General features: G+C 38.7%; 1 protein-coding gene across 3 annotated transcripts; it reads left to right on the plus strand.

The window, feature by feature from the left end:
* Positions 1-4209: 4209 nt before the first annotated feature.
* Positions 4210-25056, plus strand: LOC111259328 (uncharacterized). Of its 3 annotated transcripts, XM_022831268.2 has the most exons (27): positions 4216-4557; positions 5694-5869; positions 7174-7407; positions 8024-8094; positions 8387-8431; positions 8797-8922; positions 9324-9757; positions 10024-10174; positions 10762-10817; positions 12395-12627; positions 13018-13260; positions 13420-13632; positions 13945-14062; positions 15327-15430; positions 17296-17474; positions 17710-17782; positions 18079-18183; positions 18768-18938; positions 19263-19485; positions 19768-19856; positions 20229-20450; positions 20736-20836; positions 21038-21265; positions 21518-21596; positions 23575-23700; positions 23929-24093; positions 24428-25056. In XM_022831268.2, the coding sequence occupies exons 1-27, from the start codon at positions 4452-4454 to the stop codon at positions 24554-24556; spliced, it is 4200 nt and encodes a 1399-aa protein (XP_022687003.1). In that variant the 5' UTR covers positions 4216-4451; the 3' UTR covers positions 24557-25056. The 3 variants fall into 3 exon arrangements, with proteins under 3 accessions (XP_022687006.1, XP_022687003.1, XP_022687005.1); XM_022831270.2 differs by lacking the exon at positions 13420-13632; XM_022831271.2 differs by lacking the exons at positions 23929-24093; positions 24428-25056 and having other exon boundaries at positions 4210-4557; positions 21038-21230; positions 23575-23704.
* Positions 25057-25210: the final 154 nt, after the last annotated feature.

Below are 25210 nucleotides of genomic sequence, written 5' to 3' on the forward strand. Positions count from 1 at the left end.
TTTCGAACCGCTTTTTTAGCCTTTCAAATATGAACATTATTTAAGATCTTTCAGGTTGCTTCGTGAAAGTCTTTCTCAAACAAGGATTTTTCAGAAACCGCATGAAAACAGGCCATAATGTAAATCGTCAAGTTCTTTTAATTTTTAACTTTTAATTTTTCTGGGAGTTCGTCTAGCTCAAAGTGTTTCGACAATCGCTGAAATTATGGAAATGACATATTGTTGTCCGTCGTAACAAATTTGCTGCTTCGATCCAAGAAAAACGACAGAAAACCAATTTCGATGAACAATCTGTCACAGTTTTCCTCATTTTAAACACTACTTTGTATACTGCATGGCAAATGTGATAACGATGAAATACTTGCATGTTTTGTAGAATCTTATTTGACTAGGCCAAGAAATACACCGACCTACATGGTCTATCGAACACGAAAAAAAAAACGAAAAAAAAGGACAATCCTCAGTTTCTCCTTCGAACAACTCTTCACAAAGTATTATTTTGTAGTTAAAACTATTGGATGATTTTGCAGAATTTACTTCATCTACAAGGAAGCCTTATATTTTGTTGCAATATTCTGAGATTTTCTATTATTTATGTAATTTTACTATTTAGAAATTAGAAGGGAACATAATAAAGAACGTTAATAAACTTTCAATTTTAAATTCAACAAACAAAAACTACCAAGCAAATCAATTACAATTTATTAATCACTCACTTAAGCTACTAAAAGTTCTAAGGTAGTTCTTATCAGACTGATTTACGGACTACAAACCTTGTAAAACGTAAGCCTAACGAAAATTTTTAGCTACGTATTTAGTTTATTTTTATTAGTTCTCTATCAACGCTAGCGTATTTTGCAAATAGAAAACAACTTCCACCGGCGTACTCCTACATTCAAATGATCTAACTAAAAAAAAGTAACGAGGACTGCCGCCTCGTACGTTTTACAACGTTCGGAAAGCGTTTCACATAAAGATACACGAATCAGGAATTGATCAAGGGTGTATTGGTTTAGGCCGTCAAAACGTCATGGATGTCGGTACTGAGTAATACTGAATTCATAAGATATGAGCAATCCATATATATTGGGATAATCGAAATCCCCATATGGAACGCGATGGTCTCGCGTAAACGTTAGGATCAATTAGAACTATTCTTGCTCAGTGGACATCGCTTGAAGGAGATTCTGAACTATAAAATAAACGTTCGTGTTTAGATCAACAGGAAGCACCGTTCAGTTGCTGACAATGCGTGGATTGATGAATCAGCAATGGCCGAGGTGCGTATCATGCCACAGTCTACTAGTATGTGTTTTGTCCAATGTCTAGAACAGTAATTAAATACATTATAGGTAGCTTCAATAGCTGTCCGAACATAAGGAAGGCGGTGGCCCGTTCGCAAGGTCTATTTATCTTCATCTCAGGTTCTGAATACTACCAAGCCCAATAGAACACTTGACAAGAGCTAGCACTATAAGTGTTTCAAGGACTTGTGCTTCGGATCAATCATGCACGACTATGCCAAGGTACAGCATACCTTCGAAATGTCTTCGGAACCTATCATGCGAGCGATCAACTTCGAAATGTCAAGCTCGTTGAAAATATAAATCTGCAGCGATAAAAAAATGCGCTCAATAAAAGCGATTATACTGGTTTTGATACAAGTAAGCAGCACACGAATAGGCTAAGTATACACCAAGTTTGATACTAATAAATAAAATGATAGAACAATAAATACGTTCTACATTATTGCCCGTATTGTAAGACGACCGAAAGCATGTACATGTAGAACATCAATGTCTAGCAACGAATACACTGGGACCTACTAAGTTTACAACAAACTACGTACATTATTACTAGTATTAAAAAAATTGCCTTTGTGAGACTGCTTTCTGTCGTCTGTGTGCATATTAAATTAGTCAGTATAAAATGCTAGAACGTTAATCTTTTGCGAAGCGGGACTATTTTATAATGGTGCAACATATTGCCTTCTATCGTCTTCTAGATACGTCTGTACCTTTTGGACCGAAGAATATACACTTGAATATCGTCACTCCGGCTTTTAGCAGACGAAATGCAGTACATTATAGAGGGTCAAAAAATTCGAGTGGTTTACAGATGAGTGAGGCCCATTTTGAAACTACATCAGCAAAGATAGCCTGCCGTATAAATCCTCTATTCGGTAAATGATGCTCTACTTAAAGTAGAGTCTGTAGAGTGGTGGTTGAAAAAATACCAGGAAGAGCCTTTTAAGCTCAAATACGAAGGCTGTGAAGGGTCCCCTGCGAACAAGAGTGACAAAGTGTCGAAAAATTGGTACAGCAGTCAGGTTTCGTGCATTTTTTTTTTTGTATTATTTTGAATGGGTTCATTTTAGTATATGCGTCTTTTAATAATCGTTCATGGCAGGGCGAAACCAGGACGCAGGTACAAATATAGGGCTTAACAGTTTAATGCACTGCATAATGTAACAGTCCCTTGACAAATATTAAACCCCGTATGTGGTTATTTTTTTAAATATCACTTGTGTATTTTCAGCATGAAACGTGACACGTTGAATTTTAACTTTTTTACTAACGTTTTTTTTGCAGTGTTATATTGCGCAATAGGAGGGGTTTCTATTGTATACCGATATTTTCTGCTAAATGCATAGCGTGTCCATCACTTCTCTAATTGTTGACAGTACATATCAGCTGTAGTCATCATAATCGATTATATAGAACTATAGCAGGACAAACCGTAAAAACGTTTAAAGCTGTACGTTACTCTAGTGGGACCTGCCGCCGATTCGACTGTTCATCGATGTAACGGTGTGCGATCACTGTAGCAAATCAATTTTTTACTACAAGTCACGATTTGAGATAAAGATGGGTCACTGTTGTAGCACGAGAGCAAAGAGAAGCAAACGTATCTACATTTGTTTTTAACTATTCAAGATATTTACTACTTATTTGTTCTCTGGTGGAAATATCATCTTTAAAGGACGGTAGAAAACACAAATTTTAGAAGTATAATTATATGAATGATATCATCATTCGCAGTTAGGGAGAACACTTTCAGAAGTTTCCAACGAGCAGTGATCAAGACGTCTCACTCACTGATTGCCATGGAAGAAATTAATCACAAAAGCAGCTTACTGCAACTTTCCAAAAAGGATATATTGATATATTTATAATGTAGGAAAATGCATAGGCTAAGGCTGTAAAATTTCTTAACAAGAAACTGACAGAAGCTAAAAACTTATGGGTTTTCAGCCCAAGTTTGCTGGATCCCGCAAGATAATTATGAGAAGGTACTTATAGGAGCAAAATAGTTCCTTAGTGGCTAATTTGCGAAACGATTTCCTTAAAACAGATGTGGCTACTCTACAAACATAAACATTTACCCTGCGTGACTTCTATTTATTCTGTTTTCGATGAAAGGCCATGGCGCATGTATGCCTGTGCCTAATTCTATTTGTTGTAAAACTTATCAGGTGTAATTACCAGTATCTTCAGCTGCTGTTGCAGAGTGTGCCGATATTCAGTGTCATCGTTCTATAGTCCGCTGTAAAAGGTGAAAGTTCTTTGATGAGTGACCATTGTCTTTATGGGTACGTTCTCAAAGTTGGCCGATTGTTGAAACAATGAGTACCTGCGGTTACACGGAAGATCATCAGCTTGATACTAACCCATGTAGGCCAGACTAAAAAAAAGATTCATTTTTCTGTACCTAAAAGCAATTTAGCATATTTCGTGACTAAATCCTTGTTTCCATCGTGTAAATATATATATATATATATATATAGAGCTACACAGAATTGGAAAAGTTGTGTCTACTTAATGAGTTTGCTATAATAAATACATTGCCAGTAATTTGGTCGCTGTATTATCGCGGGGTACAATTAATGATCGTTAGCACTATTCGGACAAAAGGACACGGGTGAACGATGCGTCCAGTGTGGAACACTATCTGAATAATAGAAGCAAATCTTATGCTGTAAATAGTTAGCTCAAGGTTACGCGAGTTTCTAGCTAATGGCAAAAAAAAAAAAAAAAAAAAAGGGTAACAGCAACGAAATTACTAAATGAGGAAGTCACTTTTGTATCGTCTAGATAGAAACTACTGGCCTTCATCTTTGCGCCCCTTCTATTCGATCAAGCCTCCTTGCAGCAGGCGTGAATGCTCGATATGTTTCGCTTTCGCCCAAAAGGAAACCGCTATTAAAGGAGGGCTTGCGATTGTCCGCGTGATCTCCATTGGTGTTTCCATAGTGACAAGAGAAAACACTTCTTCTGTTATAAGTGCATCTCTTCTACCCTTGAAAATATCAACGGCATTCTATATTATCTAACGACTTTTCAGCAATTTTACTTCAGTTTTTAACAGCAAACGTTTATCAACGTCAAAGAAGATAGGTCTTATTGACGGATAATACCATTCGCGCTACAGATACCGTCGATTTGCTCAAAATGAATGCACTCAAGATCCGAGACGTTCTAGCGAGACTCATATGTTATCTACTATTGAAGTTACTGAAACTTTTACACTGTGACTATCTCATAAAGGATGATATCCGTAAGTGTTACATTTTTGACCGCCTACCTAAGCAGCAAATTCGTCTTTTCACAATTTTCACAAAGCTTATTTCTTTCGGTCAGTAATATTAGCTACAGAGTCTATACAAACAGCGCTTAATAAAAGGAGACAAGTTATGTTCCTTCACTGTAGCCGGCAATATTGAGGTGCCGCACCAACTAGCTTTTGCAGCAAATGGACATCAAGTCTTACTGAACCTCTAAACCAATATATTGTAAGCAATAGCAATAAGATAATCTTCATTGGTTTTGGTCTTATTTATCGAGAGTACTTTATCTAACGAACGCACGAGTCACCTGTTTGCAAATGGCGTACAGGGACCGAATTTTATGGATACTCGCGAAGATACACTCGTAACTGTACGATGATATTCCGTATGTTTGCGTACTTTCGACTTTAAAGCCACTTCTTTGTTTTTGGCCAGAGAAAAATTACTCAGACTCGTTACGGGCGGTTACGTACGTTCCTTCGTTAGCCTTATCCATGTATAGTATTAATCTTAATCTGTATAGTTTTTTCCGTTAGGATAGGACGTTTTTCCGTTATTGCATTGAATGAGCCCGCCATTAGGGGAAGAGCAAACAGAATGCTTTTTTTATTGCGGCAGTTAGTCTTGCTAAAACGATAGCTTAATCAGCTGAAAACTGTTAAAGGCTATGGTCTAATCGTAAACGACATCGAACCTGCGGGTAATCATTTTTTCTTATGGATCATATTTGGCTATGGCAGTTCGTGTAATGCTAAGGAAGCATTCAAATAACATATTAGAAAGTAAGTGAGCGTAAATGTTTGCGTTCCGTCAAGCTCAGGCGACGATCAAACTACTGACTTTGGCCAAGAATACCTACTCAGAAAACCCTATATACTTGATAAACGCCGTGCAGTTAATTTGAACTTAACACGTAAACGGCCCCAGCCCCTGAAGATCAGAATAAATGAGTCATATCGACTGAAAACCCAAGAATTTTCCTTTCCAGTTCACGTCTCGCTGCAAACTGATGATCACATCTAAAAAACAATAAACAAAAAACAATATTAACATTTATTAACGTTACACTATACGGTATGCATCGACTATCACCACTGATTACCTCTTTTGCTTATTTAATAAACAGACGTATTCGAGCTCGTGCGGATCCTGCTATGCTATATATACTTCCGGTATGGCAGACAATCAGTATTCCCCACTTACAATTTCTGCTCGCCTGATCCCGTTCGCCGAGGATATGTTATGCGGGCAGAGGAACAAAAGCTCGAATATCCCGTTTCCCACAAGGATTTTGAAAATGAGGTATGAATGATAGTTGTAGAAATATCATTTTGCTAAGTTAATCGCGTGTAACATTCTATTCCGCCGCAAGACCGAACAGCTTCCAACATATTGCATGCGACCCCTAGAAATTTGACTTCGTTTTCTATTCAGTAAGGACTTCAGTATTTTATAAGCAGTGTTTTTAATAATAAAAAGTGGGGTGCAAATGAAATTAACACGTGGATCGCTTTCTAAGCAGTTAGAAGTCTATCTATCTATCTATCTATCTAGGAGGAATTCTCTATGCAGGTTGAACGTGTTTCTTGACTAAATAAGTATCCCTTTGTTTGATAGTTCCATTTATAGACGATTAGCCTTTCTGGAAGCGTAGAAATTATTGTTGTTGTACTCTTCAAATTATGAGAAATTAAATACGTCGTCAAACGTCTGTAAATATTAGCACTTTCTCGTCATCACCCCCTCAAGGCTCTGCAGTAGATGACAGTTCAAACTTAAAACAAACTGCAAGTTCCCGAGTAGCACAAGCAACTATGAGTTCTCAAGGTATGTAAGTTGGCTTATCATATGCATATTTTAAGCTGGAATACCTGTTCCATAAGTTGTCTATAAAGAATAGAAGTCGCAGTAGGCGCAACTAAGTGTCCTTGGTGATTAGCGCGGTAAGAATTGATGCAACAAAATGTCCCAGCAGCAGATTCTTCCAGTAAAATGATTTCTTCATCTAGAAGCTTTAGCCAACAGTCTCAAAGATATCTTCTAGCATTGCTATGAACACGCACTCATAAAGGTAAACGTGGTAAACCCATATTGTGATCCATATGTAATGGAAACGACCAGCTAGCTCTATTGCACCATTTTTGTTTCGTTAGTACTACCTCTGGCAGAGCATTATGTATTAGCAACGTCGACAAAATCCATCGAACCGTCGCGGTGGCCGCTGCCATGACTGGATACTTACATCGTTACCCTTAGAAGTTTTTCTCTTGAATTTTTTTCGTATTTTAATCAGTGATTTTGATCAGTTACCGGAATGAGAGCTTTTTATAGCCCATAGAAATTGTTCAGCTAGCAAAACGCCCTCTTTTTTTTTTTCATATCTCGTTGAGAGATGAACAGTTATAAACAACATTTGTGTGCGAACCTCGCTGTAAACAATTCGAAATGGCCAACCTAAATAATAAGTAAATCACTAGAGAGAAGAATATGACTAGAAGGAACGCCTGACGAAATATATCGCACGTTGAATGTGACCCAGACTGAAATGTGCTTGTAAAAAAATCAAATAATACCACCTGTGGCTGTACGCCCTGCTGCCATTTCAGGGTCCCCAAGAGCTGCTCTTAACTGGCACACAAACCTCAGGAGAGCTTCTGGTAATTCGTATGATCCGCGCAGGACAGCGACAAGCAGAGATACAAATTGTTCTAAGGGACTCCAAAGGTCGCGTATTCGTTTCGCCACATGGAGCCGCTCTGCATAGCAGCGAAAGTAGCAAAACTAGCATCAATGCTTATCAAGCTTTGCGTCTCGATATCAGCCAGGGCAACAAATATCAGGTATTATTACAGGACAATGCACGCTAACGCTTAGTCAGAGTACATGTACTCAACGTAACATTGCTATGTACGTTTTTAATGTAACGATGGTCTTGCTCCACCACACGATTACCTCGCTGAATGCTAGGCCAAGGCTAGTTCAGAATACGCTGACGACTGGCAAACTAAAATTGAAGATGACGTTCGCCTACATTTAGAAATTTGACATCCTTTTGGTTAGAAAGAAGTAGGTTTATATCGGGCGTCGCGATTCTATAAACTGTAAGCTTCTAACTAAGAATATCTTTTCGTTAATCTACAGGTCTATTTTCCCGCTATGTGCGACCAATATTTGATTACATATGGAAAATCAACGCCTTTATTATTATGCAATTGTAAAAGGTTATCTTATGTGTCGGGCAACACCTAACTTAAGGGTTACATGTGGCAAATATGCTTCCCATCGCGTAAAAATTTATTAGAGCTAATAATTGACAAAAATTTTTTAATTTTAAAAAAAAAAGCTTTTCTTACTTTTTATTTTTGCCAAACCTACACAACTACATGATACTCGTTAGCATTTAATTATCTTCCCAGTGAATCCATAACATCAGTTAGTATGATTTATCATTCACAGGCTGGCGGATTGCGTCTGATGTGTATGGAGCCAATGCGAAAATGGAGAATAGCTTACAACGGGATGATGATGTTAGTACTGTCGAAAAATGGCAACGACTACTAGCAAAAGTGCATAACAGCCATTATTATCAAAAAGGGTGGTTTTTTACTTTTACGAAAATTTAATATAAAAATGGTTATAAGCTATAAATCATTGATCGCATCTAGAAATTGGAGAGATCTCACACTGGGCTATGACCATGTACGTGATATTTTTTTTTTTTTTAATAGAAATAGCCTAAGCGATAAAACGGGACAGATTTAATAAATTTCTTATTCCGGCATGGCAAAGCCTATAAGGATAACTTTGCATTGTTTACAGCCAAGCGGAAACGGGATGTGCTGTTTACGTTAGCTTCGTGCTCCTGTAAGTACAAATAATCGACGCTAATTTAGGGATCTTAAGGCCATTTTGGAAGTGAATGGTACATAAACGGAGTTTTCCATATGCTATATGCTCTTTGTACAATTCTAGTAAATTGATGACAGTAAATAAATAATCACTACAGAGAAATGTTACTATTTACTATAAATACATAAAATAAAATGATTTTTATTTTAAGTGAGCTTTTGTTTGTAGGCATATTGACGATTTATCGTAAAGGACACAGCAGGTTGACTTAATTTTTTTCCATTGGGACTAGTAACCAAGCCTAGAACACACCCTTCAAAAACCAACATGTTCTTCGTTTGGCACAGAGGGTTTGATGTATCTATTGTTAATTATTTCAGCTGGTTTAACTTCACTCATGTAATGGACTGGACGAGCATGGTGTCAATAAACCGTTTGATGAAGTTTTGCCTTCAGAATGGAGGCCCAGATGATCGCTTGTCTGATGCCATCGCATCTATTGAACTGTAGGAACAGATCCTAATAGCAAACCTCATTCGATAGTTTCTTTTCAAGCTTGTCTCTTATTTTATTATTGTCATTATCTTTTCTTTTGAGTGAGCCTATAACACGGTATATGGAACAGGTTCCGATTTACTAAGCCCGTTTCGAATAAACACGCCTCCCTCTGTACTTATGCCCAACTGTCTTAGCCGCAGAGTTGGATGTTTGTGGAAGTGGAAACTTGTTGAGGCATAAAAAATTAAAAATCTCTGAACTTTTCAAGGCAAAGAATTTATTTCAAAGTAAGATTGTCAAAATAAGAATTTCAAGATAATTCAAAATGAGATCTATTTGTGTTCTATTGAGCTAAAAAATTTTATACAACATCAACACCAACTGCTAATTATTACCCTACGACTGACAGCTGTCGAAAGCACCTAAAAGGATATGAGCAAAGCGGCTATTATGTGGGAACGATTAAGATAAATGAAAATAGCAGTTTTCACGGTGGATCCGCGGCGACCACAGGTCAGTTCGAAGCGGGCGGCGAAAACGCGTCCTTCTGGGAAGAAAAGCTTCATCTGCGAGGCAATTTCATTCGAATACGTCACCCGCAAGGATTAGGAGTGGATCGATCTGGTCTGAAGGAAATTTCACACCAGATAGCTGTCAGTGCCAGAGGACACATTGTGCAAATCAGCACTCTAAACTTCTCTCACATCAGCCGTAATCTGGCGTTTGGAAGTTTTGTAGGAACCTCTGGATTCAAAGACTCGCTTGAACATGTGCTGAATCAGCAGAATGCGGAGGCCAAACTCGAGGACGTTCTCACATCACCAGTTCTTCAACTTCAAACGTGTGAGTGTTCATTCATTTTTTCAAAATAGAAGTTCCTAAACTAGTTACTAGTAGCCACACGAATAGCGTAGATCACGGCACTAGCGCTCATCCATTTAGGCAGTTTTTCGGCTGTATGATTTTCGGCTATCCATTATTTTCTGATACTAAGCAAGCGTCTAGCAGAACTTTGCATAATAACGTTTGCATAAAATTTTTTTCAAAATAACTTATGATAGCAAACCGCATCAGAATTAAGTTGCCTTTGACGCTTATGACATTTACAGTCGAGTTATCACACGAGTTTCTGCGTTCTGAAGGTGCATCCCTACAGTCTTTTAAGTCTGTTTTGGGATGGAATAACAATCTGGATGTGTCGGCTTTCGATGCCATGATTGACGGCATTAACGCTGTCGGCATAACGATCCGAAGCATCACGTAAGTAGTGTTACTATAGAGAACTTATGGTCATCATCTCATATCGGTGACATCTGGACATTTTGTTGACTAAATTGAGTGCACAGGTGGCCCGACCAGCACACTTTGGACGTTGTACCAGAAATGGTATTTATACTGTTCTAACGTAAAAGCTGCTATTTACCAATAATTGACTTATTATCATAGTTTTCCTTTCAGATCGAACATATTTGAGATTTTATTTGTTGTTCTACTTTGTCTTGTTTTCGAATGTGCTTTATAATCACCATATAACTATTGTTTTAGTAAATGCTTTGTGTGAAGTGTGGGAACACGAAGGCCCGTTTTCATAAAACTCACTACACGATTAACAACGATACAGATGATTTACTAACATCCGCAACAGAGAACGAAACGTCGAAAAACTTAAGCAGTTCGTAAAAAATGAAACTTTACGTTATAATATTATCCCTACTTCTCATAGGTTGCCCGAATATTTCGTAGTTATATTTTTGTGTTAAGAAATATCATTATGGGTAGAGGTGTACACATATGGCTATAAGGATACGACCAATATAAAGGCACAACCCGAACAAATTTGATTACAGAACTGGAGTTAGCAGCGTCAACCTTTCACAACCGCCACTCAATATACTCGATTTCGGTAAGTAGTACCATTAAATAGGTTAGGGTGGCATTTTTCTTAAAAGGGTTTGGGTAGTATAGTTTACGTATGACTTTTATACATTTTCGCTCCGAATCAGCCCTTCAGCTTCATTTAACAAGAGTGCAGACTGATAAAGGAGAGTGGCACCAAATCACCAGGCAGGAATCGATTTGGTCATGTTTCTTACGTCGCCAGGCGAACGGATTCTCTGCTCAACAGCATGTCCCCCTCATGTAGCTTCTGACCCTGATTCCAACACATCCGGTGAGAAATCCTTCATGTACTTTAGATGCCTCCTGACCAAGCAATTTCTTTAGGACCTCCGAGTCGAAACCTCACTCTACCGCCCGTGCGATTAAATTCTGTAAAACACGAAGCGTTTCATTCCGTCATGAGTGTGCGTCGTGCATGCCATTAACGTGTAAAAAAGACCATCCCTGTCCTATGCCAATATACCTTGGGAGACTCTATGACCTGTAAGCATCTGCGTGAGGCAGTAGGCAAGTTTCGCTCCATATCGTGTGATTCAGATCTCAACGTTAAAGATAATGTTCCTATGTGCCGCGCGCGAAGCGAATCTAGGTATAGCATCCCATTGGTCTAATCAAATGTTTATAATTCTTCTTTCGGCATCTTCTGACAGTTCGTTTCATAATACATATCTTCCTGTTAGCTTTAAGTAAGATGTGTATTATGAGACTTAAGACAGCAGATCCATGGGAGTCTTAAACAGCTTACTTGATTTTGCATCAGCCATTGAGAGGTTCTTGTTTCTCTATATTTAGCAGAATTCTTGCTACTTCCACAGGCATCTGATCACTGGCAAAGTTGACCAAGTGGAAGTCCTTTGTAGTACTGCAAAGACGCTACATATATATATATATATATATAATATTTGTATAGAATCCCCAGTGTTTACTTAAAACTTACTCTATTTTGATAGACTATACTAAAATTATACAAGTACAGTTAGATGAACAATATCTTATTGATTTTTGAAATAGACTTAAGAAAATAGTATGAGAGATGTCAATAGCTGATCTTAAAATAACTTTATGAGTAAGTATTAACAAACAGAAACATTAAGTAACAACTAAATTTGACCCTTAGTTAACAAGAGTTACTTTCTTTGAATTATATATATGCTTTTCATAGAGTACTGCCCACAGCTACTTGGTAAATTTTTATCATTTTTCACAAAATGTCGAATAAAGTTTGGCCTGACAAACTGTTATGAGAGCATTTTTTTTGTTTAATAACACTCCTACTTCCGGAAGTGTTATGCTGATTTTTTCTACCAAGTTTAAATGATATATGCTTTCCGTTTAGCTGAGCATAATCCATCGTGCTGAGCACATACATAGCTTTTAGCCTAAGGCTATCTATTGACGCTGGAAATTAATGTTTTCGTCCACAGACAACAGGGTCCGAAAATTAGGTCTTACAAAATTTTAAGGAAAATATTACAGTCTTATTACAAATACTACAAGGGTGATCAATTTATTGATGTGGTGCACTTTAATTGGTACGCGCACGGCTCTTATGATTCGTTTGTATATGTGCGTGCTCTGTAGAAACGCCATCGGCCGAAGTCCCGTACGTAGTGTCGCTCTTCGATTCAAAATGCAAAAACCGCGATCTTACCGGAGGAAAGGGGTCGTCTTTGGCGGTTTTATCCGAACTTTCACATTTAACAAGCAATGAAGCCAAATTTGTTGTACCCAATGGTGTGGTCGTCACCACCGAGGCTTTCCGCAGGTTTTTATTGTCCCCAAAGGTGTCAGCTCTTGAGAAAGACCTTCATAAGGTAATTTTGAAACTGTTCAATTCTGAACCGCTATTAGGTGTTTAAACGGTTTACTGGCGTCGGTCGGCCAAGGTGTTTCGAAAACTAAGCATAAGCTCTAATAAATCGAAATCGGGCAGAGAAGCCCAACCTTAGGTAAAAACGCCTTAGACCTTTGATGGCCGCGTCGTCGCGTTTTCAGTTATGTGAAAAGTTGCTATCGAACCTTTGCGCATTCATAGTATAGCTGTTTTTGGTTTTCAGTTGTTACCTGTCACCAATTTGATTTAGCCAATGCGAGTCTATGTCTATGTCTATGATTAACTCGTTTATTATTTGAAATTCTATTGAGCCTCCTCGAGTCGAATTCATTAATACGTTCTAAAGACAAATAAGAACTGAAATCTACAGGTGTTATCAACCTCAACGGTGGAGGAAGTCAAGCTTATCACCGATCAATGCAAACAACGGGTGCAAAACGAGCCTGTACCTTCTTGCATCTCAAAACAAATCATCGATCGCCTTAAAGAAATTTTCCCTGATCTCCCATCAAAGCGCTTTGCCATACGCAGTTCGTGCGCTGGAGAAGATTCCGAGGATATGTCAGCAGCGGGGCAAATGGATACGTTCCTTGGCGTGAGAGGCGAAAAAGAGGTGAGAACAGCCGGAGAACCTCGGGCTCTAGTACAAGCCCCACACTGATTTATTATTCTTGTTATACGAGGTTAACTTCTGAGTCGGTACTTCGTACGCTGTTTCACCACTTTTGCTTTTATAAAATGTTCTCCAACCCTATGTTTCCTGTATATTTAGATTATCGCTGCTATAGTGAAATGCTGGTCATCACAGTTCAGTCACATTGCTATAGAGTATAAACGCCGCTATGGTCAAGAGCTTTTGAGCGAAATGGCAGTGGTTGTAATGGAAATGGTAGCCGCGGATAGCGCAGGAGTGATGCTCACCTGCGATCCTCTCACCGGCGACCCGTCCACGATTTACATCACCTCGAACTTCGGACTTGGAGAGGTCAGATCTATGATGACGGAGTGTCCTAGAGAAGTCATTATTGAAAAAATAGAAAATTAAATGATGTGGTCGCGTAGTCGAGCGTACCAGTTAAGTGTTTCCTATTTAAAGGTTATTCCAAGCAGTAAGTTGAATTAAACGCAAAAGTATCACTAATGCGGGCAACCCTTTTCCTTGACATTTTCTTCAATAATAAATAAACTCATTTAAATGAATCAAACAGATAAAATGTTCCGACAGTTTTAAACTAATATGCCAATTAAAGTAGATGTTCATAACGAATTCGTGTGAGATTTGGTGCTGTTATTACAGAGTGTTGTATCGGCTCTGGCTGATCCGGATACGGTGCGCGTGCACCGCGACATTAGCGGAAAGATCACAGTGAATCAGGTCGATATCGGCAAAAAAAACGTCAAGATTATTATGGATGGTAGGCTATCAAGTATTATTTCAATTAGATAGATTGAAAATTGTTGTTATTAACAATAATTGCTACTGCAATGGAAAAGTTATACACAAAGGAACAAAAGACTTCTTAGTTGGATGCAAGATTTTTTTTTTTTTTTCATACTAAAACTGACGCTACTACGACTGCAAAAGTGGTAAACATATTTCTTATTGTTTGTTCATATGTATATGTATTAGCTCGCATTACGGCATATGTTAAGTGACCTAGGGACAGTTATTAAATGACCACTGTTTCGCACAGACTGTTTTTTTCTCGATTTGTGTTTTATAAAAGTGCAATAAGTGACTACAATTCAACATGAGCACATCTTTTTTGTTCACGGAAACCGAAGAATCTCCCATAATAACCGTAACGATACAAGAAAGTAGAAACAAATAATCACCTTTAAATTTCGGGCTGATTCGGGTTATTTTTAACGGCTTCCTGCTCACAAAATCACCTGAAACTACTGTAGTCGCAGGGTGTATTTTTCTTCTATTGTACCTCAAAGTGGTTCCCTGCATATAATGCATCCATTTTTCAAAGGGCTTACCTACGACCGGACACAACTCTATCTTATGAGGCCGAGTAAAGGGCTCAGTTTTAACGGTTGGATTTGGTTTCTCCGGGACTACTGCTCACCAATTGTCAATTTCGTTCACGGAGTTCAGTCAGAATTAGCCCAATATCGAATTTTTTAACACTACAGACTGATAGGGAAGAATGGCTAGCGCCATCGGATCAGATGGTGCGCCCATTTGACCAACAAAAAACACCAAGGACCAAGATTGCTTTAATGCGTCCTTTGACATGCACCCATACTTCAGCTTCAGGTTTTGATTGTCAGAAAATGATAATTAATAACTGACGACTATTTTAGTGCATACGACACAATTTCAGAGCGTAAGTTTGATAACTAAGCTATCTAGCAATGCATATCTAGAAAAATCCAAACAAGAAACTGCTACTTAATAAAAACTACAGCGAGTATGCTGCATAAATGTAGGACAAAGACAGCTTGGCTAATTTCCGTGTCTCATACATTAGTCTCAGACAATATCAACGAAAACTGTCAGTAAGCACTAATATGATTTCTTGCGATGCTATTGATCATATGTAACTGATGTAGTAACAACCTGTTCTGTTTATAGCTTGAATATTTGTCTCGAAATAGTTAAATTTCACGTGTTTATAACTATAAACACAGATCGTTTTTATGATTTATATCAATTCTGTCGCTGTGCAGAAGTCGGCGGAACTCGCGAAGAAAAGCTTGCGTCCTCAGAAGAAGCCACTGATGCATCTATTAGCGTCCACCAGGCTGTAGAATTAGCTCGTGTTGGTACTGAGGTGAGTTTTTTTTTCAATTTGAAATCCATTTCGCGGCTTACATTATGCCAAATGGCGCATTTAAATCTAGATAAACAAACAATTCGTATTAAGTGGCGGCTATAGGATTATCAGGACATTTAATTCAGCCACAAGGTCAAGAATAAACATCTAATGTATTTCATAAGGAAACATAGATATAAAAACTAGGCTTTTCCTAATCGAACCGGTAGCAACCGGCTGGCTAGCATAGTAGGTGTTCTTATATGATGCATTTAAGTTATATGATCTAGTTTTATAAAGTCAACCAACTAACGGTACAGTTACAATTGTATCTGCATAGATCAAGGCTTATACGAACGCGGTATACTAATTCCATGACGTTATCTAATAAACTGTTTCAAAATGTTTATCCATTCTAATTTTTTTAACCGGTAGATCTGGTTACGCGCTTTGCCCTTAACTTATGGCTCGACCGTACGTGGGTCGGTAAATACCTTTGCGGTCCACACAACTCACAGCTATTTACGCTCAAAATTAGAGAATTTTTTACCTATATTTAATTTTTTCGCTAACTTTTCCGTGAGTCGTTTTCATACTGTAACAACAAGTATAGTGATATTTTTTCCTAAAATCAACGCTTGAGTACAACATGTAGTCCCCTTTGGTCGTGCCCTACTTTATCTCTAGCGTCAACACACATGTACACAACCGGTGTACAAAATTTTAAACTTATTATAAGGCCTTTCTCATGACTGCCTTGATCCAGGTAATAAAACTAAGCGTTGTCTTCATTATTAAATTAAGCATCACGTTCATACTGAACTTTTCAGTTTTTACCGAGCCTTTCTCTATTCGGTTCTAGTCAGGCAACCTATAGTAAGCCCAACTTATAAAGTCAAAAAATTAAAACTAACTTTAGACAGTTTCTTCATGAATGAATCCGTACAACCTATGGATTAAGTTTTTGGGCCGAATATTGACCAGAAATAGCGCGATGGCCTATTCTAGGCGATGTAGTAGTGTCTCACTTGTAGTAAACAGTGATGCTGCAATAAACATTGTTCTCACGTTAGCAACAAATCCTGAAGTCCTCATCGATACTTTACCTTACATGGACGCTATGAACAATTATTGTCTATGCCTTTGCAGCTGTTTGATGAAATGAAAATCAAAATTCTCATGGTACGTAATCAAATGCCAGTTTTTCTAACCCTTTCCTTGTGACATCAGTACACCGACGAAAACCGTAACCACTCGGTCCTCTTCCACCTAACGAGTCTATGCCAGTACTAGTCAATATCTACTAACCGTTCAAGTTGTATCAAAGGTTATTTCTTTTCGAGCGAAACATTTGATTCGTCGATTCGTTCAGTGTTGGTCTTATATTGCGCAAAGGATTATTGCAGAACCCCTGCATCAATAAATTTGTCCCCAAGCATCCGAGGTAGTTTGCGCGCCGTCGAGATTTTGACCTAGTAGTACCTATTTGCCTACTACAGTACTTTCGGTTTATAAAACCTATTTTAACTATTAAGCTTGCACTGTCTGGCTGCCTAAATTTTTCTGCTTTCAACGGCCCAATCGGATTTCTCCAGGTCCTGCAAAATGGTCCACTCAAGGCGACGGTTGGCTTGATGAAAAATCGAAAATCCATGCGCTTCCGATTTTCCGTTTATAACACTATCTACGTAGTACATTAGAAAACTCAGAAGGCTTGATTACAGCTCTGGGTTTGCGTAATTGTGTAAAACGTGCCATAGCAATCATAGCAAGCAGAAGGTGAAATTTAGGCCAAACATTTTGTGATTAATACTTTGTAACATAGTTATATATGCTATATAACGCATATGACTTACCATGTTCATTGTGAGAAACAATTCTAGGTCGAGAAGTGTTACGGTGATTGGCGGGACGTAGAGTGGGCTTTTCAGGGCCATACATTATTCCTGCTTCAGGCACGCCCGATTACATTCATGGACAAGCCATCCGATGAAGAGATTTCACTGGACATGGAAATCCCCGCTCGTAACGAGAATACCACAATTTCTACGGCAAACGTCGGGTTGGTTTTTTGCTTTCATTTTCAAGTTTAATTTTGCCGTAATCATATGTTACGAAAAAATATTCTAGAGAAGTTGTCTATTAGATAGAGCTGATCATATAATTATTCATAGATTTTACCCGATTTTAGGCAATCATCGAATAGGATGATGGGCAAAGCAAGCGATGTAAAATTATCTGTCTGAGCATTATCAGAATCGAAAGACTACTTGAATACGAATTGCTTCCTTTTGCAGTGAAGTATTAAATCGAGCTATTACTCCGTTGGGTATTGATCTGGTCTGTAAGCAGTGCAGTATCTCAATGAAGGTTAGTTAGTACATGATAAATCCCATCTGAGTTCAGCTGAGGCAGTATGTGCTATATATTATATTGGAAAACTATTGGTGGGCGGTGGTGGGCTAAATTACGTTTAAAGCTTTTCTGACCAACTAGGCCATTTGTCAATTTATTTTTAACACATTTTATGCGAGTAATAGCTAATTTTTAGGACTATAGTACCAAGATTTCAACTAACCAAATAAACAACTGTTAATTAACTGTCATAAACTACGTTTGTCACGATCTGCATCTTAATATTCGCCAACTTTTCATGTCCACTTTAGCAATATAAGGCCAAGTCTAGCCGAATGCGAAGAGCTCCCTTGAGTCCGTATTTTGAGTCGATACTGAAGGTTTCGCATCATCACTACTTCATTGATTTGATTGAGGTATGTCCTAATCTGCATAATAATAATAATGATAATAATATTTTGAGCTTTTGTATCGCGTTTCCGACGAAGCGTTTGCTTTCAGCAGACACAGAGAAGAACTGACATCAACCTTGATCATTTTTTGACAATACGTTGAAATACGTTTTTCTACGATACTAAAACGCAACCCTGCCGCAAAACAGTTCGCCACAGCTAACGTGCCTTTACTAACCGTAAGCATCTAGAACTAGTAGTTCCCGCTCTGGATAACAAACAAATTTCGAATGCGATGCTGCAGGCTGCGTCCGACCTTGTGTAGTTGTGTGCTAGTACGAACATGAAGACAACCTATCGGACGCAGGCAAAATCTTCTTCATCTGCAACGATCGAAACTAGCCTATTTCATATATCAGTTGCTAAAACGAATATTGTGAGGTTTACCTATATATTACTGAAATAAACTTATACAAGGATGTCGGCGAGCTTCATTTAATACTAGTACCTATATGGGCCTACGAGTTGGTGAGTCAGTAGCTCTCTACCACTTACTACCAACTACGATTTATGAATTTAGGTAAAATAAATATCTCATTGTATTTTAGTGGATTCGCGCGTTTGCAACGAACGCCAAAGACATACAAATTATGGAGGCCCTAATGCTTAATGTGCGTGGCAGAGTCCCTGACGACCCTTTATTTTACGAAAATATAGATGACCCAAGTGACCTCCAACCTTATGTACCCTACTGGGAAAGAACAGCCGACACCATTCATGTAAGTGTAATCCTTTTTAGAAGTTATTGTTCTAAACATAATCACTAAACCTAATCTAAAATAAACACTTCATCTGGAAGAGACGCGAGGAGGAGCGAGTAAGGTCTACCTTAAAAAAAGTGGTTTTCATATGCTTCCTTAGAATACGGTTTGCTGAGGTCGGTTTATTTGTTCTAGCGAAGCATCAGACCTGCGATGAGGCTTTACGCAAAAATGAATAGTGTAAAAAATGTCAAAAACCAGTATTCCATACAGCGAGCACGAGCAGTATGACTGTTTGTTGGATAAATGTTTCTTCTTGATGCTTGGCTTTGTGATCTGTAGATGAAGTATATCGCAAAGCTTAATTGGCGCTATAACTACTATTTATGCCACAAGAGGGCCCGCTTTCCAATGGACAACATGTCCGTTGAGGAACTCCTAGACGGACTTATTATAGCCTTAACTACGTCGATTGACTGCGCAGTTCGACCGCATGTCAACGCTAGCAATGGATCATTGCTGTGGAGCAATGATATCGTGAACTACATAAAATCCATTAACGATGGTATGTGTTATACTACGCCGTACGCTCCCGTAAACTTGCTAGGAACTCCCCTTTTTAGAACTACCTTTTGCGGGTTTCTCATTAGGGGGTGCTGCTGCTGCTGCTTGACTTCACTAATGCGACACTGAAACATGCTATATATCCTTGCGGTACCCTTAAAAAACACCTTCTTTCGCGTCTGAACGCTCAGTCTATATGTAGCTATAGAATTTGTATCAAGAGTAAAGACTAGAATATCTAATATGGTCCCGTTTCATAACCCTGTTGTCTTACATTTTGCAGAATCGACCGTAACAGTCTATGGCTATCTATCTAGACTTCTCGGTTCGGCGCACGACGTTGTCAGCTGCGAAGTTCCAAAAGTACTTGAGGTAAATTTCTCTGTGAGTTAACTACAACCGTTAGAAATTGCTTTGGTTTGGATACAATGAGTAAAGATCGCGTTTACCGTAGAACTATCTAAAGCATCATTACAATCAAGCTAAGATTAGTTACAATTAGAAAAATGTCGCAAGCAGAACAAACTAACCCTAGACATCCTCCCTTCCCGAATACATAGTCATTAATAATATAATACTATATGTCTATAATAATACAATATTGTAATAACATAATATTATATTTAGGCTGCGGTAGGAATAACACAGTATCTGATAACGATAAATAGCTCGCCATTTATTGATATACCCGTGTGTTCGTAACTAACAAAAGTGTTTGCTTGTGTGCAATGATACTCGCCGAAGAAAATGTCCCAGGTGATCCAGTCGGAAATTGGCAGGGACAACTTTCTGAACGCCTCGAACGAAGAGGCTTTGACCTTGCTAAAGAATGAAATGAGCTATCCGCTTTCCAGTAAGGCCTTGAAAAAATTCCTTGAGGATCATGGACATCGAGGGTACAATGAGTTTGATCCGTATCGAAAACCATGGGCCTTAAATGCGGTACCTGTTGTCGCAACCCTGCAAGTATGACTGCTGCTTATCTAGCCAGATTTTCACAACATAAAGTGAACCATCCAAAGCCCCTTCTATAGCTAGCAGGTTACTAACTGCAAAAAATCCTTGATAGATCGTTTATAAATGGGGCTTTGCAATTAATCTGTTTTACTGCTATCCATATCTATTTAGCAGTCAGTGTAATTGCTTTGTTTTAAGCACAATTTCGAATCCAGTGTCGATATGTCAATAAGTATTTTTTTAGGGCCAATATGCGAAAAGATGATTACGTCAGACACTGATTTCATCCCACAGGCAATGTTAAAGAGTGAGTCGGTAGGCCTAAGGAACAAAAAAATAGATAGTGTGTGGGCGTCCATAAAGAATATACCCTGTAAGCTGACTTTTTGGCACAAGTAAGTATGGTTGGTTATTTTCGAACTTATGCATGGTATCACTCATTACGGTTTCATCTTTTCATTTACTTTAGTACAAATCGATTGGCTCAATGATTCGAAATGTACTCAACATATCTATATATATGTAACTGTCAGAAATGCGAATTTTTCGTAATACTCATGTTTGCTGCGCGTTCACGTTCTGACTGTTTACCTAAGGCTCCGGTTAAGCGTGCTAGTGTATTTTGCACGAAAAGGTGTTGGTATTCGCGAGAATACCAAATCCCTCTGGATATGGGCTCAGCATGTGATACGTCTATGGTGTTGGGCACTAGGGCGAAAGCTGAAAGCTGAGGGACGCTTGCCAGATGAGGAACTTTTATTTTTCTGCACACTAAGCGAATTACATAAGGTGATCAAAACTCGTGATTCTGCTATTATCTCCAGGTACAACTATAGTGACTTCCAATATCATATACAACCAATATTTTGAAGAATATTTCAATAGAGAAACGCTAGCTTACAAAACAAAATCCCAGTAAAGGGGTGGTTATTCTTTAGAGGAAAACTTCAAAGTCCTTCATGCTTCGATTTAGAAAAGGGGTCCACTGATGACCGACATTATTTTGTGGCGCACTGTTCCAATAAACGCAGTGAATTTAAACAAAATATGTTAGCGTGGTGCTATCTTTCTTTCAGGGCCTATCATCGCAAACGCCTATTCCCCGAACTTGTCAAATTGCAGTTCCCAGAGTACTTCCGCGGTGACCCAAAACCGGTAAAGTGTTCTATATTATATAATAAACTTGGAACATATTTTTTTGTGGCAATCGAGCAAATGGTGTACTAGCCAGCGACGACCGCATCACTGGAAAATGTGTCAAGGTTAGCGTTTAACAATAATCTAAATCAACATCTGACGTCTTAGCTTCACAGTTCAGTATCTGCTGGCCTCAGCCTAAATTAGTATAGGAGGTTTTCGATGAAGGAACGTGCATTGGCGCTTAGGGAAACAAGCCCGGTAGCTTAACCATCATGAAGTCCTAAACAGTTTCTCTGCAGATAGCCTTAAGCCTAATTAGGCTTATTAGAACTTCTTCCTATGAGAGACTTAGAAATTAGCTCAGTGACATAGCTGGCTATCAATTAGATATCTAGATCAAAGTGAAAGAATTGAATAGCTCTGGTAAGTAAAAAGCCGTACGTATTTTCCATTGGTTAGATTGCAATCAAAGCTTTTCTTATCGATTTTTACCTTATTTTATCTTATCGATTTGTGAAAAGCTTATGCGTTAAGTAAGCAGAATGTCTTACATAGTCGACGGTTTCACTTTGGAGAATGAACTTGCCTAAAGTGACGCAATGGCTGCCCGTCTTTACCTTTATTTTATTAAGCTTGCCAGCAATGGGTCGTATGCGATTTGTCAAAAACTAAGCGCTTAAGGAAAGCGATACGAGAGCGAAAATGGAAGGGGGTTATTGGGTACACCACAGCGTTCTCAGTATGCTACACGAATTCAATAAGGGAAACCTTGCTTGTATTGTACTTAGTCGGCTTGGCGCTAGCAGGCAAAATAGACGGAAACATAGAGGGCTTCATTGGACGACATTTGTTGTTTGTTTGAGCTATGGACGTTCCACAATTGTACCGTAGAAATGACGTAGTTATCCGATGAAAGGGATGCTTACATTTTTCGAACACGCAGCAGTACGTCGAATTGAGTCTATTTCGAAAAGGCTTTATTTCATAGGTCAAATCTAGCTTTAAAGTTTACTAGGCAAAAGGCCGCGCTGAGTTTCTTTCAGTGTTGCCCCGTCTGCTTCTTTTTGTCCAGATCCATAAAGTTATTAGAAGGATTTCTCCGTTATTATTGAGCCAACACGGTAGAGGTTTTAACATCGACCTTTATAGGAACGTCTGACCACAACAAGCAGCTACGCTGGTCGACCATCGAATAATCTTCTCGTTCAAACCCACCATTTGGCCAGAACGGTTAGACTTCGAAAGGATCTACACACAGTTCTAAATGACAATATCGGTTTATAACCTATCCGTCATATTAGCTTCAATGTACCTATTGATCAAGAACGCCTCATACCCCTTTTGTAAACACTAGCGAAGTCGTCCTGTAAGCACTGGCATTTGTCGCTATGTAGTTCCAGCTGTGGCGCAAAGATTGCTTAATTGCTGCTCATACCAACGCCGTTAAGTAGGTTATGCAAATAAAAGTATAATTTTCCTCTGAGGATTGGTCTCAGATATGTACGTACATGTATTAAGTCAACGATACATCGTAATTACATCGAACGCTTGCACAATAGAGTCGTCCTATGACAATCTCATTTGCAGATAGCTATGCCCGTCGCTGTAACACCCAGCCAGTCTACTATAACTACTTTATATAAAGTCTGTCCCTAAATAGGACAGTAAACTTAAGTTACTTTTGGTTTTATGATACAATGAGAGTCCGACTCATATTAAAAAGAATACAGATTTCAATTCGGTACGTGTTTCGATGGGGCCGAAAATCTCAGTATCGATTTAAGCCAGCTGTTTCCAATTGATGATGAGTACAATACAGTATAAGTAATACTTAGAATAAATAAAGTCTTGAAGCCTTGTCCATAGATATTCGTTGTGAGAGTGGGTTTGGTTAATGGATGTTAAAAATAATAGTTATTGTCACTAACGCTCCAATCGACTGTTTCCGTTTCACGTTTTTGTTAACGCGTATGTCCATCTTTTTACGATGTAGATTGCGCAGGAGGTTCCGACGTTCGACGGCGACGTAGTACAAATGAAGGGCTTTCCCATCAGTGTGGGCAGAGTTGAGGCCAGAGCACGCGTGATCAACAAAATTGAAGAAGCGCACACCATTCAGGTTTCTAATAGCAATTTCCATAAACATTTTGAAGCATCTATTGAGAACATTCTGCTGGCATTAAAATAGCTTAGTAATTATTCGTAAGGGCATTACGCTTGGAGCTCAGGAATGCTTCAGGGAGGAACTTCTTCACTAATAACTGACCTCCGCATAGTTGTGTCTAGTAGTAGTGAACCAAGTAGAAGTAATCCCAATATGTGTTTGGATCATGGTATATTTGAGCAGCGTGGCGAAATATTGATCACGTACGCGACAGACATCGCTTGGAGTCCCTATTTTCCGCTACTCGGAGGTATCGTGACCGAGCTCGGCGGACTCATGTCTCACGCAGCTGTGATAGCTCGTGAATACGGCTTACCTTGCGTAGTGGGGCTTTTTAATGTTACCCAGGTAAATAGGAACTGGGTTATTTCTAACGATTTTCTTGCGGTGACAAACTTTATCAAGTCTCCTTCGAGTCAACTGTTCTTAGGTTTTAATATGAGACTCAAATCTCTATGGCTCTATTATGTATTGGTGTTTCAACTTTGAATGACTAATATAGTAAGCATACCATAGGTGACCTTCTTTACCATACCATAGGTGAATTTTTGGTCGACCGTGAATACGTATTTCATGTATTGTGCTATAATGGAAAGCAGTCACTGGAACCTATATAATTATCATGCTTTGCAAATCGACTTTAGCAAGGTGTGATGTTTTTTGCATCATTGACATGTCGCAGGTTTTCCGCACGGGAGACCTTGTTCTCTTGGATGGGGCAAATGGACTTCTAGTTCGTATTGAGGAAGCTAAGGACCAACAGAACTATGCTGTGCCAGAGCCGAGCACCACAGCTACAAGGTTCCGTTAGATCATCGATAAGCTCTCTTTGGAAACGCGCTGTCTGCGGTCGTCTAAGCGGATAACTCTTTCAAAAATGGATCGTTCGCCTATTGAATATAAAAACTTGCTAAACACGTTTTGACATGTACCATATACATATATTCCACTGAAAATAGAGTGCAATACAGGCTACTTCTTCTCAATGCAAAGGAGCGCCTGATGTATCGCAGAAAAATTAAGTTTCTCCCGACGCTCTCGATAAACGTAAGAAACAATTATGGACTGGTAAACATGCATCCACGTAATCGAATGACACCGTTCATTGGTAAACATCAAAGAGCGGGCTTCTACTCGAAGATTTACTCATGCCGTTCTACTGTACCAAAGCCTCTGAGAGCGATACGTACGGAAATAGCAAAAGAAATATATTCATAACATTATAAACATATTGTATTTTCCTCAGTAGTAAAAAAAATCGTCTTTATTGCCTTATGAATAAAGCAAGCAGTTTAGTATTCGGATACAGTATACGTAATAGCCGTAGTAGCCCAGTATGGTTTTAATTTTAAACATGTATTTTTTGGCCCACACACTTCCTCTAGGCATGCTCGCCCTAGCGCAGTGGGCATTGATTGTATTTGCCATACTGATCTTAAGGACACATTGTGATCCAGGTACGAGC

Source organism: Varroa jacobsoni, unplaced genomic scaffold, assembly GCF_002532875.2.
Source record: "Varroa jacobsoni isolate VJ856 unplaced genomic scaffold, vjacob_1.0 scaffold_321, whole genome shotgun sequence".
Taxonomy (NCBI): Eukaryota; Metazoa; Arthropoda; class Arachnida; order Mesostigmata; family Varroidae; genus Varroa; species Varroa jacobsoni.

Bases quoted from the DNA above. Each gene is read 5' to 3' on its own strand.
- LOC111259328 (XM_022831268.2), top strand. From the start codon at position 4,452: ATGAATGCACTCAAGATCCGAGACGTTCTAGCGAGACTCATATGTTAT. The intron at 4,558-5,693 runs GTAAGTGTTACA...TTTAATAAACAG, and splicing joins TCTCATAAAGGATGATATCC to ACGTATTCGAGCTCGTGCGG. The intron at 13,633-13,944 runs GTCAGATCTATG...CTGTTATTACAG, and splicing joins CGAACTTCGGACTTGGAGAG to AGTGTTGTATCGGCTCTGGC.